This window comes from Pipistrellus kuhlii, unplaced genomic scaffold (assembly GCF_014108245.1).
Source record: "Pipistrellus kuhlii isolate mPipKuh1 unplaced genomic scaffold, mPipKuh1.p scaffold_m20_p_8, whole genome shotgun sequence".
NCBI lineage: Eukaryota > Metazoa > Chordata > Mammalia > Chiroptera > Vespertilionidae > Pipistrellus > Pipistrellus kuhlii.
This window is the reverse complement of record NW_023425584.1, coordinates 23,425,731-23,444,054: the sequence shown is the minus strand read 5'-3', so window position 1 is coordinate 23,444,054 and position 18,324 is coordinate 23,425,731. Positions and strand designations below refer to the sequence as shown.

At 40.4% G+C, this 18,324-nt stretch overlaps 1 protein-coding gene across 4 annotated transcripts in view; it reads left to right on the top strand.

The window, feature by feature from the left end:
- Window positions 1–18,324, top strand: part of ARHGAP26 (Rho GTPase activating protein 26) — a 408,339-nt gene that overhangs the window by 371,524 nt on the left and 18,491 nt on the right. Inside the window, exons 21-22 of one of the 4 annotated variants that reach the window (XM_036423209.2) lie at window positions 16,837–16,947; window positions 17,083–17,112. The exons of 1 other annotated variant lie outside the window; for it this stretch is intronic. In XM_036423209.2, coding sequence (XP_036279102.1) covers window positions 16,837–16,947; window positions 17,083–17,112 — 141 coding nt within the window. Of the gene's footprint in view, window positions 1–16,836; window positions 17,113–18,324 lie in introns of all 4 variants that reach the window. 2 more of the 4 variants (XM_036423210.2, XM_036423208.2) reach the window with 2 other exon arrangements.

The following is an 18,324-nucleotide window of genomic DNA, read 5'->3' as shown; positions in this document are numbered from 1 at the left end:
TACTTTCTTTTTTTAAATATATTTTTTAATTGATTTCAGAGAGGAAGGGAGAGGGAGAGAGAGATAGAAACATCAATGATGAGAGAAAAATCATTGATCGGCTTCTTTTTGCACACCCCCAACTGGGGATGGAGCCCACAACCTGGGCATGTGCCCTTGACTAGAATCAAACAGAGGACCCTTCAGTCCATAGGCCAGTGATCTGTTCACTGAGCCAAACCAGTTAGGGCTAAGCAACATACTTTTTAAGGACTCCTGGAGATGTCATTGAAAAGCAAACCTTTGTGTCCCCAAACAGAATGAGTTTTTTGCTTTACCAGGAAACAATTTCTTGTAGGAAAAGAATGTTTAGCGGTCACCAGCCACTACTGGGAATTCTGCTATCACAAGGCCAACAGTTATGACTGATTTTCTTTCAGTACTTCTTTCCTTCCAAATAGGACCCTTTCCATTAAGTTCCCATGGTATTCTAGGAAAAAGCCCAGTGATTCAACAAAAAAGACTGGGAGGAAGCTTAGGAGGAAATGGACCTTGGTTTTGGTTTTAGTCACAAATGGTTAAAGTAAAAAGATGCAGGGAGTGTTTAGGAATATGAACCCTGAGCAGTCTAGTTTGTTGAAGTCCCAGCTCAGAGGGTACTCCAAAGGGAGTGGGGCCCATTCATGGAAGCCAGATCACCTCCAGCTACCTTCTCTACCCAGGCACTCGCTTTCATACCATCCCGCTTCTTAGCTCTTAATTCTTCATAGCTCCTTATGTCATCTAAAATGATCTTATTTGTTTACTTATCTATGACTGTTACAAACACACACACACACACACAAAAAAAAAAAAACAACAAAAAAAAAACACAAAACAAAAAGTGTTTCCTAAACCATTTTGATCACTAAAATGACCAAAATACCATGTTTCCCCAAAAATAAGACATCCTCCAAAAATAAAACCTACTCACAGGTTTCCTTCTGAGTGAAATATAAGGCATCCCCTGAAAATAAGCCCCCCCGCCCCTAGGCTAACCATGAGAGATTTGGCCCACTGATTCTGAAAGAAATGGAGTCACAAGAAATTCACCAGGAAATTCAGGAATTGGATTGTTATGATGATGTTCCAGAAGATGATGACATGATTGTCATTGAATAAATGAGTAAATTCTTGATACTGTAGGATTCAGTTTGTCTGGTTTGTGTTGACAACTACTGTACTACCGTACCATATACAGGTAATAATTTCCTTTATTTTCATTTAACAATAAATGTGTACCGTATTCTTCTTCATGGAAAAATAAGACATCCCCTGAAAATAAGACCTAGCGCATCTTTGGGAGCAAAAATTAATATAAAACTGTCTTATTTTCGGGGAGACAGGGTATTAGCAGAAAACAATATTTGGGACATATATCTCCAATATGTGTTTCTTGTTTTTATTGACTTATTTATCAAATACATACTGACCTTACTAATTGACATATTACATGCATCAGAAAACACAGGTAAAATATAAGTCTTACAGCCAAAACCGGTTTGGCTCAGTGGATAGAGCATCAGCCTGCAGACTGAAAGGTCCCGGGTTCGATTCTGGTCCAGGGCATGTACCTTGGTTGCGGGCATATCCCCAGTGGGGGGTGTGCAGGAGGCAGCTGATCGATGATTCTCTCTCATCGATGTCTCTAACTCTCTATCCCTCTCTCTTCCTCTCTGTAAAAAATCAATAAAATATATTTTTAAAAAATATTAAAAAAAAAATACAAGTCTTGCAAGGAGCGGACCGCAAAGGAAGAAGTTTTTCCTCCCGCGGCCTGTGCTCTCGCACTCTGCCCTGCAGTTCGGGGCACTCGATCGGAAGCTGATTGAGAGCAGAAGCCTCCCTGCACCTCTTCCTGCTTTGCTCCCCGTACCTGCACCTGCACATGCCATGGACCAGGTGCGCAGCCAACATTTGTTCAGTAAATACGTGTCGTCCAGTAACAAAGCTAAGGTACCACTCACTCTGCCAGGCTCCAAAGAGCTGAAGTTTTACTGCGTCTTCCCAGGTTGAGAGGAGAATAAACCCTTTTAAGGCTCAGAATGCCTTTCTAATACAAGATGTGCTGAATAAAGGATTTACTGTAATGATTCAAATCCTTCACCAAAGAGGTAATTACAATTTCCTTGATAAGAGCAGAGCTCAGGCAGGCAGACAGGTGGTTTCCAGTTTCCCTTAAAACAGATGGTACAAATGGACCAGCTTCTGAGGCGTTAGAGGAAATTTAATTTGCTCATAAACAGCCTCACTTGTGTCTGTTAGTCCACAGAGTCAAAAATACTTACTGAGTGGTCCTTTAAGAGAAATTTTGCTGACCTAGAGAGCACTGAGGGCATGAAGACAAGTTCTGTGTTCACAAAGAGCATTGGGGCCATGTTGTGAAAGACCTTGAAATGACAAAAACTCAACTAGCTCCAGGAAAAAGTGGAAGTTGGAAACTTACAATTTTGGGAACTCTCAGGGTGGATCTAACCTCGAGCACAATTGAATCTGGAGCCCAAATTATTATTTTATTTGGCTCTTCTTCCCTGCCTTTTTTTTTTTTTTTTTAACTTGCAGACAGATGTTTACCATGTAGTGGGAGAAAGAGCTCTGGTCGCCCTAAGCCAGTACATTTAGGGTCTGTATCCAGAAAGAAGAACGTTCATATACTAGACCCCATGAATGAACTGTGATCAATTACACGTTCATCCTTGGCCTTGTCACTGTGGCCAGGGGGAAAGGGTACTCTGAGTGGCCAGCCTGGATCACATGCCTGCTCTGCAGTGAAATTGATGGGATGCTGTATCACTGGGAGTGGAAAAGAACTTCTGCAAATGAACCAGAAAGGGAGTGGCAAAACCACTAACTACATATTCTACTATACTAGTAGGAAATTTGTTCTACATTCAGTAGGTAATGGGGAGTTTATGAGGAGGAAATTGATATTCATTCAACACCTATTTATTAAGCTATGTGTTTAGGAGGTGCATGTGGTTATGAGGTGCACTAGCATGGATTGGATTGCTAAAAGGCAAAGAAACCAGGATAGAGATTCTAGGTTAATCTGGAAGGCCTTGGTCTTCATTCTAGGAATGAGGTGGGGGAGGGAGGGAGGTGCATTGAAATGTTTATAATCACATTTGCCTGGTCATTTGAAATTACCATGAAAAATGGTCTTTGTAACTTAAAGCATTATGTTGAAAACCTTATTTGCAGTTTAATTTTTCCTAGTAATGTGAAGATTGCCCAAAGTAATTTGGATCTACCTCAGATTTGGGAAACAATAGAAATTTTAATTTTGTGACATCAGAATTAATGGTGTTTGGTTGTGTCAATTTTCATTGACTTCACAGTGGGGGTTTAGTTTTGGAGTGCAAGAATAAAGCAGCATATAAAAATCCCTTTCCTTTGGTGTGTTTTTATTCACAGATGTTAGACATCTTTTTTTCCACTGGAAAGGGTGACTTTGCTGGAAAATCATTTAAAGTTTTGTGTTGTTTTTTCCCCCCCGTTGAGTCAATAGGCTCCTCAGAACCAAATGAGCAAGGGGTGAAACTCACTGTGGAGCCTAGTGAGGTTGCATTCCTTCAGTGCATGAAGCCTGAGCCAGCACTTTAGAAGGAGCATGGTCATGGGCGCATGCGGGTTCTGTGTATGGTCACACGATGGAACAAGGCCAAGCATGGAAGATACAAATGGAGTAGAGAAGCCGAAACTGGTTCAGTTTGGCTCAGTGGATAGAGCGACGGCCTGCAGACTGAAAGGTCCCAGGTTCGATTCCGGTCAAGGGCATGTACATTGGTTGCGGGCACATCCCCGGTAGGGGATGTGCAGGAGGCAGCTGGTCAATGTTTCTCTCTTATTGATATTTCTAGCTCTCTCTTTCCCTTCCTCTCTGTAAAAAAATCAATAAAATATATATATATTAAAAATGGAGTAGAGAAGAGGTTTGTGTAGGTCAAAGTAGGTCAGAAACAATTTCCCATATGTTTAGACTGTTGAATAAGCACTAGAATTAGAGGGAAGACAGCTATTTGTTTGGAATGGGGTAGAATCAGAGACTGTGGCCTTTCCATCAAAGTTCATCTTTCCTTATCTCTCTGCCTTATATGCCTTTCATGGTATTCAGCCCAAGTTTTTTAGGGTTATGGGACTTTAACTTAATTGACCTGGATATTATTGTTAGCGGGAGTGCTTTCTTCTATTGCTGAGAGTTCTTAACACAGTGAAATATTTTAGGTTTTTATTCAAGGAACCCCCTTCCCCCAGGGTTATTTTTAAGCTGACGTATCTTGGGCCGCCTCTGCTAATTTTAGGTACTCCTTTGTTTTCAGCAGTGGTCATTTAGATTCTTATTGAATCCTTTTCCCTCTTCTCCCTGCCCCCTCCCACCCCAAGTCCAAACAGGAAATATCCCCTGAAAGCAGACCGTATAGAAAAGTATGCCAGATGGCCAGTGACTTTCAGCCAATGTTGTTAACACATTGTCCAGCTTACTCAGTGTGACATCGGAGATGTCCTCCTCAACTTCCCCTTGCACAGGGGGAAAGGAAGGCACCATTGATTTACTGTAATAACTTTACCAAAATAAAAAGTCTCTAGAAGCGCCAACCTTATTTTTCAGTGAGGGGAGAGAGATGAAAAACTTAGTTGAGCCTGTGGAAGGTGCTCAATAAGTTTTTGCTGATTGTATTTGCCTGAAAAAGAAGAGAAACAGTACAAACAACTGGGAGCTGCCAAACTGTATTATGCAACTTAAACCACAGATTAGGGCAACAAACACTGAACTGTCATTTGGCCCATTAAACACCCCTCCTCTAGGGAATAAAAGTAGCCTTTGTATGTAGGGAGATTATTTTTTCTATTAAGACTTACTCTTTTTTTGTTGTTGTTATAAATGTAACCTATTAACTGCAGAAAATGTAGAAAATATTTTAAAAGCACAAAGAATAAAAATTACTTTTAATCTCATTACCCAGATAATGCTGTTGATGTGTTGGTATTCTGACTGTTCATAAATAAGTTTTAAGATATATTTGCAGATATTTTTTGTTATATAAAAAAGACATGAAATATAAATATACAGCTTACATTTAATAAATAAAATAAATTATCATTTAGCAAACACCCACATAACCACTAAAAAGGTTAAAGAAATACAGCCTTTGCCACGATCCCAGAAGTGTAAACATTTGCTTTCTCCTTTCCTATTATAATCCCTTCCCTTCTCCCACAAAGGTAACCACTAATGTGATATTTACAGTAATCAGTTCCTTGTTTTTATTTATACTTTTTACCTCTTAAATACAGATATTCGTTATGTGCAGTGGTTATGTTCAGTGAAGTCAGGATACGGCTCCTAGGGGAAATGTAGGGTGAAGTTCCTGTGAGCCTTCCGTCACAACATTTTTTGTCAACTGATCAATACATAACCTTGTTTTATGCGTGTGTCTGTTTAGAGACAGCTTATTTGATGTTATTAACAGTGATGTTATGACGAGCAGCATTAGAATTCGTGCTTGAATGAAGCTCATTTAGCACGTTGTCTCCATAAGGCACAGCACACACAGCCTCTTGCAATTAGAAACAAGAAGGCAGAGCATCCCTCTGATTGCCTCAGTGGAAATGTGGGCACCAGGTGACTCAGAGTGACTCAAGTGTTTCACTGCTGTACGTGTGTCTGCAAGGAACTATGAAAGCACTGTAAGTGTTGTTTCTGGGGTTACAAATAAAATTTAGCAAGTAGATGAATTCGCAAACATAGAATCCTAAATGATAAAAGGCTAATATGCAAACCGACCAAAGGCGAATGTGCACTGACCACCAGGGGGAAGATGCTCAATGCAAGAGCTGCCCCTTGGTGGTCAGTGTGCTCCCAGTGTGTTCCCAGAGAGGGAGTGCTGCTCAGCCAGAAGCTGGGCTCACAGCTGGCAAGCGCAGTGGTGGTGGCAGGAGCCTCTCCCACCTCCATGGCAGCGTTAATGATATCTGACTGACATCCACAGGAAGCAGGCCTAAACCGCCAGTCAGACATCCCCTGAGGGCTCTGGACTGCAAGAGGGGTTGAGGGCCACACCCCCACACCCCAAGTGCACGAATTTTGTGCACCGGGCCTCTGGTCTACAACTAATGATGATCATCCTTGGCAGACATTATTTTGTTTTATTATTTTGAGTCTGTTTTCCTATGCTCAATGATTTTAAGTCATTAATGTACCTGTAGTTTCTTTATTTTCATTGTAGTAGAGTGGACTGTTATGTTAAAATACTAAAATTGTTTCTCCATTCTACTTTTGCTGAACTTCTAGGTTGTTTTCAGTTTTTGCTTTTACAAAAAACTTGATTATATGTTTTCATATGTCTTCTGGTGCACACCTACACATTGTGCTCTGGAGTGTATGTTTGGAAATGGAACTGCTGGGTCATAGAGAATGAATGTTATCTTCATCATCGCTAGATAATGCCAAACTGTTGTCCAAAGTGGGTGTAGCAACTTACATCTCTCCTTCAGCAAAGTACAAGAGTTCTAGATGTTCTACATCATGTACACACTTGGTATTTTCAGCAGTTAGATGTTAGCCAGGGAGTCATTTTGGTAGATGTGCAGGATCATCTCACCGAGGTTTTAATCTATATTTCCAACCTTACAAAAAGGTTGAAGAACTTTTCTTTTGCATTTTTGTCTTCTAAAGTTCCTGTTCAAATTTCTTGCTCATTTCCCACTTGGTTATCATTCTTTATCTTGCTGATCAGAAGGTGTTCTTTGTATAGTTGGGTTATGAGGGCTTTGTGTACTTATATGTTGTAGGCTATCTTTTACTATCTCAACATTTTTTAATAAAAGTTCTTAATTTTAATGTAGTTAAGCAAATCAATATTTATTTTTATGATTAGTGTTTTTTATGCCCTATTGGGTTAGTTTCCACAGTAATTCTCTTCTAAAACCTTTGTTGTTTGCCTTTGGCATTTAGATCAATAATCCACCTGGAAATTATTTGTTAGTTCATATATCAGATAGAGGATCAAGTGTCACTTTTTCCACACAGATGTCCAATTATCCTAGCACTATTAAAGAAGAGTGCTTTCCACTATTATTATCCTAATAAAGTCCTATCTAAAAAAAGAGGGAATATGCTAATTGATCCTTACCGTCACAAATATGGTGGTGCTCACAGCCAATAAGGAGGGAATATGCTAATTGACTACCATGCCCTCAGAGATGACAGCACCCACAACCACAAGATGGCGGCACCCAGTCCCTTCAGCCCCACCGGGGCTGCAGGTGCAGCAAGGTCTGGGGATCGGCCCCAGCTGCTCTACGCACCTGCCTCCAAACTCCCCCAGTTTCCTCAGTCCCCCAGCTGCCCAGGGCCGGCCCAAGGTGCAGACAAGCCTCGGATGGTAACTGCCCATTCGCCCAGGGGCACCCAAGACTCAAGTAACCAGGGCTGGCTGAGGCTTGTGCTCCCAGCAGTGGCAGCAGCAGAGGAGTGATGGGGAGTCACCTTCTCCTGATCACCGGGTCACCTCCCACCGCTGAGGGCTCCCAGACTGTGAGAGGGGGCAGGCTGGGTTGAGGGACGCCCCCTCCAGTGCATGAATTTTTATGCATCGGGCCTCTAGTAAAATAATATAAGCTCATGGTTTTTTAAAATCCAAACAGTACAAAAGTAAAAACTGAAAGTCTATTGCATACCTGTGCACCAAGTCCCCATTGTCGACCCCCTGAGGCAGGAACAGTTCCTTGCTTGCAGATTTTATTTTAAGAATAGTGTTTAAACATTCCTAGCATTCGAACAGTAGAAAATTAAATCTGGAGATCTGTTGCTTTCCTCTTAAGTTACAGTGAATTGATTTGTTTTTGCAATATCTCCATTACATAGAGAACAATAGTTGTACTGCACTCAGTTTACGATAGTAAGGCTGTATTGGGATTTCTCAGTAACCATTCAAATCTTTTGAAATAGCATATCTTATCATTAGATTCGCTATAGTAGCCCCAAATGCTTCAGTGTTTCCTTACAAATAACTTCATAATTTGTTAGTTGAAAGAGAGTAAATACATTTTAAGGACCCATTCTAATGTATCTGAAATGTGGTGTTGAAAAAAACTGAGGGGCTATATTCAGATTTAGCAGGAAAGAATATTAGGCTCACATGGTCAAATATGCACGATGGAGCATTAGAGAGGCATGTGTCCCATTTAACCTCCCTCCTGGTCCTCTCCCTTGGGGTTGCTTCCTAGGCAATGAGTGGTTGAACTGGGACCCTTGTCCAGGTATCTTTCATTCCAATTCGGAGTTTCTCCTTCTACCTCATATTTCTGTATTAGGCTACATGAAGATGTTTGCATGATTGACTTGGGGAACCTTCACAGTGACAGAGGCCCTATCTTGAATTTCGGATTTTTTACTTAAATCATGGAATTATTTGCCATTCCCACCACACTTTGTCTGAGATTTAATTTTATTTGAAACTTGTACTTCAGAACAATTTTTTAAGCTGGGAAACAGAATCACTGCATTTAAGAGTAGTCGAACTGTTTTTAAAGCAAATAATTTAAAAACTATTTTAAAAGTAATTGTGTGTAATTGCTAAGGCCTTAGGGGGAATTTCACCAGCTCCTCTCATTAAAATAAACATCACGACTCTGTCATTGTCTGAATAAAATTTCATTGTCATATGAAATTATGCTAGATGAGGGGAAAGAATCTGTAAGTACCGTGCACACTGGTAAGAGTCAGAAAAGAACACAGAACAGGGCGACCTGGGGGTGCGTGGGTTTTTGGTTGTAAAGTTGACAGGCACATACTCAACACTACGCAGGTTGGGATCTGAATAGGATTTCTGTGTTGTAAAAGCTTCAGTGGACACATGTAAAGAATATATGTGTTCAAATTTGCAACAAATAAAAGCCAGTCTGGGGGTAATATGCTCTGATTCACCACTATTCAGTTAACCAGTATTTCTTTTGGCTGTTTCCCTGGCTGAAGTTTGAGGTTCCTTCTCTTTTTATGGTACTTTAAGTCAAAACGTAAAGGGCTATTTTCCAAAGCAGAAGAATTCACTAATTTTTGATTAGATTAGACAGGTGTTCATGGAATTTTCTTTTTTCTCATTATAGGAGGAAAGAAAAAAAAAAATACAAGCAGTCCTTGGATTTAATAGCAGCATCCATGGCCCAGGTCTAATTGGGAAGGAGGACTGAGGGAGTATTTAGGTCATCCCTGGACCAGCAATCCCACAGCCCAGCCCAGGCCCGAGGCCCATGACGGGAACCTGGGCTGCAGATCACAGTTTACTGCCTGGCAGAGAGATATAAATACTAGTTTTGTGACTTCTCCACAGTATGCTGCTGGCACAAGACTCTTTGGCTCCGCCTAAGTACATCATCCCTTTTATTTAGTTCAATCTTTGAGAGTCCGAGACTAAGCTAACCATCCACCACTCCCAGTTCCTCTTGGAGCAGCCATACCAATATTTGACCAGGTCCCACATCCCTAGTTGTGTTTGTCTGTCTTTCTGTCCATCCTCCTGTCTCCTTCCCCACACTACCTCGTTGGCAGAATGCCCTTTGGAAAATTACCATTGCCTCCAGATGGGAACAGAACACAGGAAGGGATTTATATTCATTTTATATCACTGGAAATGCTAGGAAGAGAAAAACCGAGGTAACCTTTGTGACCTGGAATTAAACAAAGTCCCATTTGATTTTTTAAAAATGATAATGCTCCGTGCTGGTGGGGCCATGGTGAGAGAGAAGAGGCAGTCCCCACACTGTTGTGGGAATGCAGTTCAGTAGAACCTTCAAAAAAGCTACTTGCTAGGATGTACCAGGACCCTTTAAAAAAAAAAAAAGCCTCCTAGGCTTTGACCCACTAATTTAATGTCCAGGAATTTATGCTAAGGAAACAATTGGAAACACAGACAATGATCCTCAGCAAGGAAGTGGGTTGCAGCATTATTTATAACAGTTGAAGGGGGATAATAATCAGAGTGTACACAAAAAGAGAATGGTTACATAAATCAATGTATACCCCATAACCGAATACCCTGTTGCCATTTTAAAAACATGATATCAAGGTTATTTACTGACATAAGAAAATGCTTACTTGGGTGAAAAAGGCTATAGCTATGTACAGGGTGAGGCAAAAGTAGGTGTGCCTTTGTGAGTGTGTGAAACAGTTTACTCTTGATCATTATTTATTAATTATTGTATTTTCCGTTATGAAAAACTGTAAACCTACTTTTGCCTCACCCTATATGTAGTATTATCACTTCCCCACTCCTCCAAAAAAAAGAAAGAAAAAAAAAAGAGGAAATATGTCAAGATAGTAACAGGCATTATCAGGGTACAAATTAGATATGATTTTATTACTTGCTTTTTGGTATTTTTCAATTTTCTACAATGCCATCTGTAATTTTGAGTTTCAAAATAAAATTAAAAAAAGAGAATAGTTTTTTTTCTTCAAGGTCAACTTACTGCTCAGCCTCTAGCAGCTCAAGTTTTAACTTTTAACTACTGTGGGATAGAGACCAGAGAGGGGGCTGCCCCAGCCATGGTCAGATTGGGAGCTGCTGGGCAGCCCCATTCACGGTATAGCAAGCAAGCTATGGCCTGTGCAGCAGACATGCCATTGTTCCAGTGAGTCACCACAGAAGGGTGTCAAGCTCATGATACTGCAGGAACTATCAGCCACAACCCAGCATGCTGCCAGGCCTTTGAGCCTTATCTTCCTAAACCGTTATTTCTTCACTGTCCAGTGAATGTCAAAGGGATTGACTGGGACTTTTGAGGACACTGTAGACCAGCAAACTAGAGCTGATGCAAGCCTTCCTCTTGAATCCAAATCAAACAGGCAAGTGTTCCTTCCATGCTAACATTTAAGCTGTTGCTGTTACAGTTGAGCCTTGATATGGGGGCCTAGCAGAACCTCAGGAATATTTAAAATAAGAAGTATGCTGGGGTGTTTAGCTCAGAGATTCCCTTCCAGCTGGTCATGAGGGCAACAGAGAAGCCTTGGGGGTCATCTGCTAAGATTGTAGTTATAAAATTATCTTTTCCTAACCTGATATCTTTGGCCTCACTAGTGGGAAAAGAGTTTGAGAATTTAATATTGTAGGTGTCAGAGCCAATAGGAAAGCTGATCATTTTTTTTAATTTGTTTTGTTTGGGGCGTTTGGGGTGCTCTTATCAGTTTTAAGTAACGTCTAGTCAGACACTTCTGGTGTGAAAGATGATACCAAGAGCCTCGGGCCATTCTCCTCCTTGTGCACCTTATTTCCCCCTTTTGTGTTTTCTGAGTTGCATCAAAGCTAAAATGTAACGTGCTGCCTGTTCCTTGGAGGAGCATTTATATGTTTACAGTCATTCTTCCACTACAGACATCAATCATGTGGTACATAAAAATGTTCAATGGTATTGGTGACAGTGAGTTTTCTTGATGTGGCTCTGAAGCACAAATAAACAGTAGTTTAAAAAATCATAGAAGAACTGTGGTGTTTTATTGTTATATTAAAACAGAGTGGTCATAAATTTAAATTGTGATCATTTTATAGCACATAGTATTATTGCTATAACTAAACACAAATTAAATTTTGTTAGTTGGTAAAAATTACAGTTAATATTGTGGCAGTTGACATGGGGATTGAGTACATTCCTACAGTTTTATGAAAAACACCTGCATTCCAGCTACACCCCCCAGATAATCTCAGCCATGTTCGTCTAGCCAAAACCCACTGAGATATCCAAGGACATGAGAAAACATTTCAAACCCAATTATGTTCATTGACTATGTTGCCAACCATGCCTTTAGCCAAAGGCATCATTCTCGATATAGATGAGGTAGGAAACTGGGGATGTTTCCTACTTATATAAGCCGCTAAAAAGGGAAAACATTTCTCAAAAACAGTCCTAAGGACTTTTTAATTGTCCTATGTTGACCACTGCCCAGAGGACCAGATGAGTCCCAGCCTCTGGGCCTGGGCTGCACTCTTGACCCTCCAAGTTTGTCCTGATCAGTACTCAGGTTCCTGGGCCAGGCTGCAGTTGGGAAGTCATCACCAGGTCATTGGTGCCTGCTGGGCCATTATCTAGTGAGGTGGGTTGTGGTGAGAGGACTAAGAAAGTTATGCCTTTCTTACCAGCGACAGCCATGAGGACTGCACATAGAAACAAGGCTGCACTTTCTCCTAGGACTAGAGACTAGATCAAGTGGGAACAGGTATTAATAATAGAGCAATGAATCCACTATCTTATACAACAGTTTTTAGTTTTTTTCTGTGTGTTATTTCTGTTTGTTTTCTAAAAGAGGGGTGATTTTATTTATTTTAAATTGAATGTATTGGGTTGACATTGGTTCACAAAAGTATACATGTTCAGGTGTACAATTCCATAATGCATCATCTGTGTATTGTATTGTGTGCTCACCACTAGCAGCCAAGTCTCCTGCTATCACCACTTATCACCCTGTATCCTCTTCCCACCCCCTTTACCTCTGGTAATCACCATGCTATTGTCTGTATCTATGAGTTGTTTGTTTATTTTTTCTTGATCCCTTCACCTTTATTTTCACTCAACCCCCTAACTCCCCTCCCCTCAGATAGTGGTCAGTTTGTTCTCTATAAGTTGGTTTCTATTTTGTTTGTTAGTTTACTTGGTTCATTAGATTCTACACATGAAAGAAGTCATTCTTTCTCTGACTGGCTTATTTAACTCAGCATAATGCTCTCCAGGTCCATCCATGCTGTTATAAAGAGTAATATTTCTTTCTCCTCCTGCTCCTCCTCCTCCTCGTCTTCCTCCTCCTCCTCCTCCTCCTCCTCCTCCTCCTCCTCCTCGTCCTCCTTCTTCTCCTCCTCCTCCTTTTCTCACCCAAACAGTATTCCATTTTGTAAATGCCACAGCTTTTTAATTCACTAATCTACTGATGGTCACTTGGGCTACTTCCAAATCTTGCCTATTGAAAATAATGCTGCAATAAACATAGGATGCCTATAATCTTTTGAATTAGTTTCCCAGCTTTTTGGAGATATTCCCAGTTTTGTTTTTAATTTTTTAAGATAACTTCATACCACTTTTCATAGTGGCTGCATCAATCTGCATTCCCACCAGCAGTGCACAAGGGTCTACATCTTGCCAACACTTTTTTGTGGACTTATTGATGATAGCCTTTCTAATGGTGTGAGGTGATAGCTCATTGATGTCTCATTGTGGTTTAATTTGCATTTCTCTGATGATTAGTGACGTTGAACATCTTTTCTTGCCTATTGACATCTGTACGTCCTCTTTGGACAGGTGTCTGTTCAGGTCCTTTGCCTATTTTTTAACTGGGTTGTTTGCTTATTTTCTGTTGAGTTGTATAAGTTCTTTATAAATTTTGGATATTAACCCCTTAGCAGATGTAACATTGGCGAATATGTCCTCCTATTCAGTGGGCTGTCTTTTGATTTTGTTTATGGTTTTCTTTGCTGTGCAAAACCTTTTTAGTTTGATATAAATTTTTTTGTTGTTGTTGTTTCTCTTTCCTGAGGAGATATATCAGGAAAAAATATTGCTACGAGAAATATACAAGATTTTACTACTTATGTTTACTTCTGGGATTTTTATGGTTTCGAGTCTAATGTTTAAGTATTTAATCCATTTTGAGTTTATTCTTGTGTATGGTCTAAGAAGGTGATATATGTTCACTTTTTGCACATATCTGTCCAATTTCTCCAACACCATTTATTGAATATACTATCTTTATTCTATTGTACGTTTTATGTTTTATCTCCTTTGTCAAATATTAATTGACCATATAGGTGTGGGTTCATTTCTGGATTCTCTGTTCCATTGATCTACTGTTTTATGCTGTTTTGATTATTATGGCCTTGTAGTATGGTTTCATAGCAGATAGTATGATTCCTCCAACTTCGTTCTTCTTCTCAATAATGCTGTGCTAATCGAGGTGTTTTGTGGTTCTATATAAATTTTTCGAATATTTGTTTTAGTTCTGTGAAATATGTCATTGGTATTTTTATAGGAATTTCATTGAATCTATACTATATTGCTTTAAGTAATGTGGACATTTTAATGATATTACATCTTCCTACCCATGAAGTGGTATATGCTTTACTTGTTTGTATCATCTTGCCTTTCTTCATTTTAATTTTCCAAGTACATGTCTTTTACATCCTTGGTTAAATTTATTCTAAGTATTTTATTTTCTGATGTAACTGTAAATGGGATTGTTTTCTTAGTTACCCTTTCTGATAGCTTGTTTTTAGTATATAAAAATGCAACTGGTTTCTGGATATTTATTTAGTATTCTGCTACTTTATTGAATTCAATTATCAGTACTAGTAGTTTCTTGATGATCTTTAGGGCTCTCTATATACAGTATCATACCATCTGCAAATAATGACAGTTTTACTTCTTCCTTTACAATTTGGATGCCTTTTATTTCTTCTTGTCTGCTGTGGCTAGGACTTCCAGTACTATGTTGGATATGGTCTTAAGGGAAATGCTTATAGTATTTACCAATTGTGTATGATGTTGGCTGTGGGTTTGTCATATATAAACTTTATTATGTTGAGATATGTTTCCTTCTATTACCTCTTTGCTGCGAGTTTTTATAATAAATGGGTTTTGGGTTTTATCAGGTGCTTTTTCTACATCTGCCAATATGATCAGTGGTTTTTATCCTTCATTTTGTTTGTGTGGTGTATCACATTTATTGATTTGCAGCTGTTGAACCAGCCTTGCATCGCAGGAATAAATTCCACTTGATCATGGTGTATGGCTTTTTTGTTTGTTTGTTTGTTTTTGTTTGTTTGTTTAATGTATTGCGGATCCGTTTGCTAATATTTTGTTGAGGATTTTAGCACCTGCAATTGTTTTTAAATTTGTGCCATCTTGTCAAATACATCATAAGTTCTTGAAGTTAGAAACCTTGGCAAATACTAACTCGTATTCCACTTTTTTGTCTTGATCATACTAAATTTTCCCTTACTAGTCTTTGCTGAATTAATGGGAGAAAAAGGCATCCTTTTCTATTTTAATCTCTTATATTTTATGGATTCCATCTGCTGGATGAATCTAGCAGACAGAAGTCTGGAGGCAGGATTGGGGATTTTGTTGGAATTACAATTTGTTGAGTCTTATTGAGTCTGTTACTGCATTCCCAATTTCCCTTGCAAATATGGTTGGCATCTAATGGAAAGTCATAAATCAGTGATTCAGAAGGCTTCTAGTTCTATGGCTGAGTCTGTGAAGACACTTGGCATAGCATCGAGGAATGGAGCGAGTCTTGTTATACCAGAGGCTTGGAGTCAGGCATTGGGGTATGAACCTCTCATAACTTAACAGGCTAAGCATCTTCGGACAAGCCTCAAAATGGCCCAGGTTTCCACAACTGTGTAGCATGAATTACAGTAGTGCCTTTTGACTTGTTGGGTGGGCTAAACAAGATTCACTAATTCACTTAGTAATTATTTATTGAATACTTCAGGCACTATTTTAGACTCTGGAGATAAGCTGTAAACAAAATGGACAAAAATCCCCACCTCGTAGCATTTATATTCTAAAAATGTAATACACATGATAGCATTTCATAATGTTTCATTCATTTAGTATGAGGTTATCTGATGAACTCACACAATGGGTTTTTACTGCATATTGCCATAGGAATTTATGTTGCAACTCCAGGTAATTAGAGCCATAATTAAGTCTCCTGTCGGAATTGGGTATGTCCCATTAAGTAGTATATTTATATGTTCTTGCTAATCCCCACTTTGTTGAGAAAGTCTGTTCCCTACATGAGAGTGCTGTCATTTTTGCTCTACAAAGTGCTTGAACCAAACAGTCCAGCATTGGCTGAGGTCCAGGGGCTGCAGGTGGTGGTGTGGCCAGGTGGTCCCCACATTGTTTTCTCAGTCATTGGTGTTCTCACTATCTGGGATTGCATGCAGTTTTACAGAGTTGCTGAAATGTTTGTTTGTTTATTTGTTTGTTTGTTTGTTTGTGGAAAGAAGACGAAGGACTAGCATGACCAATTAAAATCAAACCATATTTTAGTGAATAATTTTAACCTTTCCTCTCCAAACTTTTGATCAGCCAGACACCAAAGAACAAGATGACAGATTCGAGGTTTCCATTCCTCTTTTTTTTACTGCCTCCCCTCTGGCATTTTTCTTTGAGCATCAAAATGCCCAGAATCTATGAAAAGAGAAAGAGCAAACCTGGAAAGCAAACCTCAGAGAAACAGCTCACTGCCCATAACTATAAGGTGTGTGTCCTTTCCAGACACATCCTCCATCCACTGCCATTTTTCAAACACGGTACTTCTCCGGCTCTCCAAATGGCAGGCAGCCCATTTAGTTAAAAATGTAAACAGGAAATTGTTTTCTGGCTCAATAGCCTGTGTGGCCTGGAAAAAATGGTCATTTTTGCTGAGACATGACTTTAAAAACTCTCATGCAGTAGGGGAAGCTGAAGGCTGATTATAAGCTAGCCCTGCCCCAGACTTAGGCCTGGGATAGGGTATGGATGTGGGAACTCCCATATGTGGGTTCAGAGCATTTATCACCTTTGGACAAAGGCACAATGGACACAACTGGTGAAGCTCCTGTCACGAGAAAGCAGCTATCATGCAGGGCAAGGAGGCACAGTAATGCTCCCAGGATTACCGGACAAGCTTTAGCTGGAAGAACTGACTGGCACTGGTGACATGTCTGGGTTCAGTGCTTCTCTAGTTGCTCCAGCTCCCCATCATGTGGCCTTCCATGGACCTCCTGTGCTCCCACTGTGGTTTCCCTGTGTGCTGATGAGTTTTCTGGTTGTTATGTCTTGCAGCCCCCCGAATCCAAGCCCAACTTCACCCCTCTCGCCATCTTGGCCCATGTTCTCGGCGCCATCCAGCCCTATGCCCACCTCATCCACGTCCAGCGACTCATCCCCCATCAGGTCTGTGGCAGGGTTTGTTTGGTTTTCTGTTGCTGCCGTTGTTCTCTCATTGGCTTGGTCCTCTCTTCATGCAGTGTTCAGCCTCCTCGTCAACTTTGTTCCCTGCCATCCAAATCTGCACTTGCTTTTTGACAGGCCAGAAGAAGCAGTTTGTGAAGACTCCAGGTAAAGTCACGGATCATGGCCAATCCAGTTCGTTTATCCAGAGGCGGTCAGAGACAGCGGGTGGCCAGCCTCTGCACCCCCACTCCCCCAATTCCAGCCTAAGAGCCAAAGCTGGGAGGAACCATTCTCATGAACCAGCCTGGCCTTTTCCACACCCTTCGGAACCTTCCTTCTGTTTGAATTAATAATCTGTGATAGTTGCCCTGCCGGTGTGCTCAGTGGTTAACTGTTGATCTATGAACCACGAGGTCACAGTTCGATTCCTGGTCAGATCACATGTTCCAGCAGGGGGCTCGATCTCCAGTATGGGGCATCCAGGAAGCAGCTGATCAATGATGTTTCTATCTCTCCCTCTCCCTTCCTCTCTGAAATCAATAAAAATATATTTTAAAAAATAATCTGTGATGCTTAAAGTTTGGGGAAAGAGTGCCTCCTGAATGGGTTTCTATGTGGCTCACTCTGAGTCATGGAGCTGTTTGTGCTTTGGTATTAGATGATTTGAGAGGGAACAGTGCTGAGACATGTGCTGGCTTTTTCTTCCCTCATTTTTATTAGGTAGCGTCAGGCAACATTTTTTTTCTTTGTGGCCACTGAGTACTGACACCTAATTGCTGAGACCAGACCACTGGGAGAGAGATGAATATAAACCAGAATATAAACCAGAATAAATAAGTGATTTCTCTTTAAATTGTTCATGGCCAGCTCCTTCCCTCTATGCACTCCCAGGAATCGTCAGTGCTCCCAGCCTACTCCTGTCTCCATGTACAATGAACTGTTAGCTCTCATGGGAGCAGCCAACACCTCTTTCTGAGGATTGACTTAGTTCCTCTCCCCAAGGCCCATGCTATAGTTTTCCTCACTTTGGTCATGTCCAGACTTAATTCTCTGCACTTGAGTTCTTTGAAGAAAAGAAGCTATTTAATTGCAGGAAAATAATTAACTAATGAGAACCCTGAAGGATCCCTCTACTATAAAGGTCCTCGGCTATGTGTGTTTCTCAAACTTAGTCTCTGCTGTCCAACAGTCAAAATGTAGAGCCCAATTATAAGCCTCATAAGCATTTTGGGCCTTGGCAGTATTTTCTCATCCATCTTTTTCTCCTAGCTGATTTTTTTCCTAAGGGACAGGTCCAACAGAGAGGCTTAAATAATTTATAAAGATGAGTCTCACTTAGAAAAACAACAACTCAATGCTCTTTATACACAGATGTGT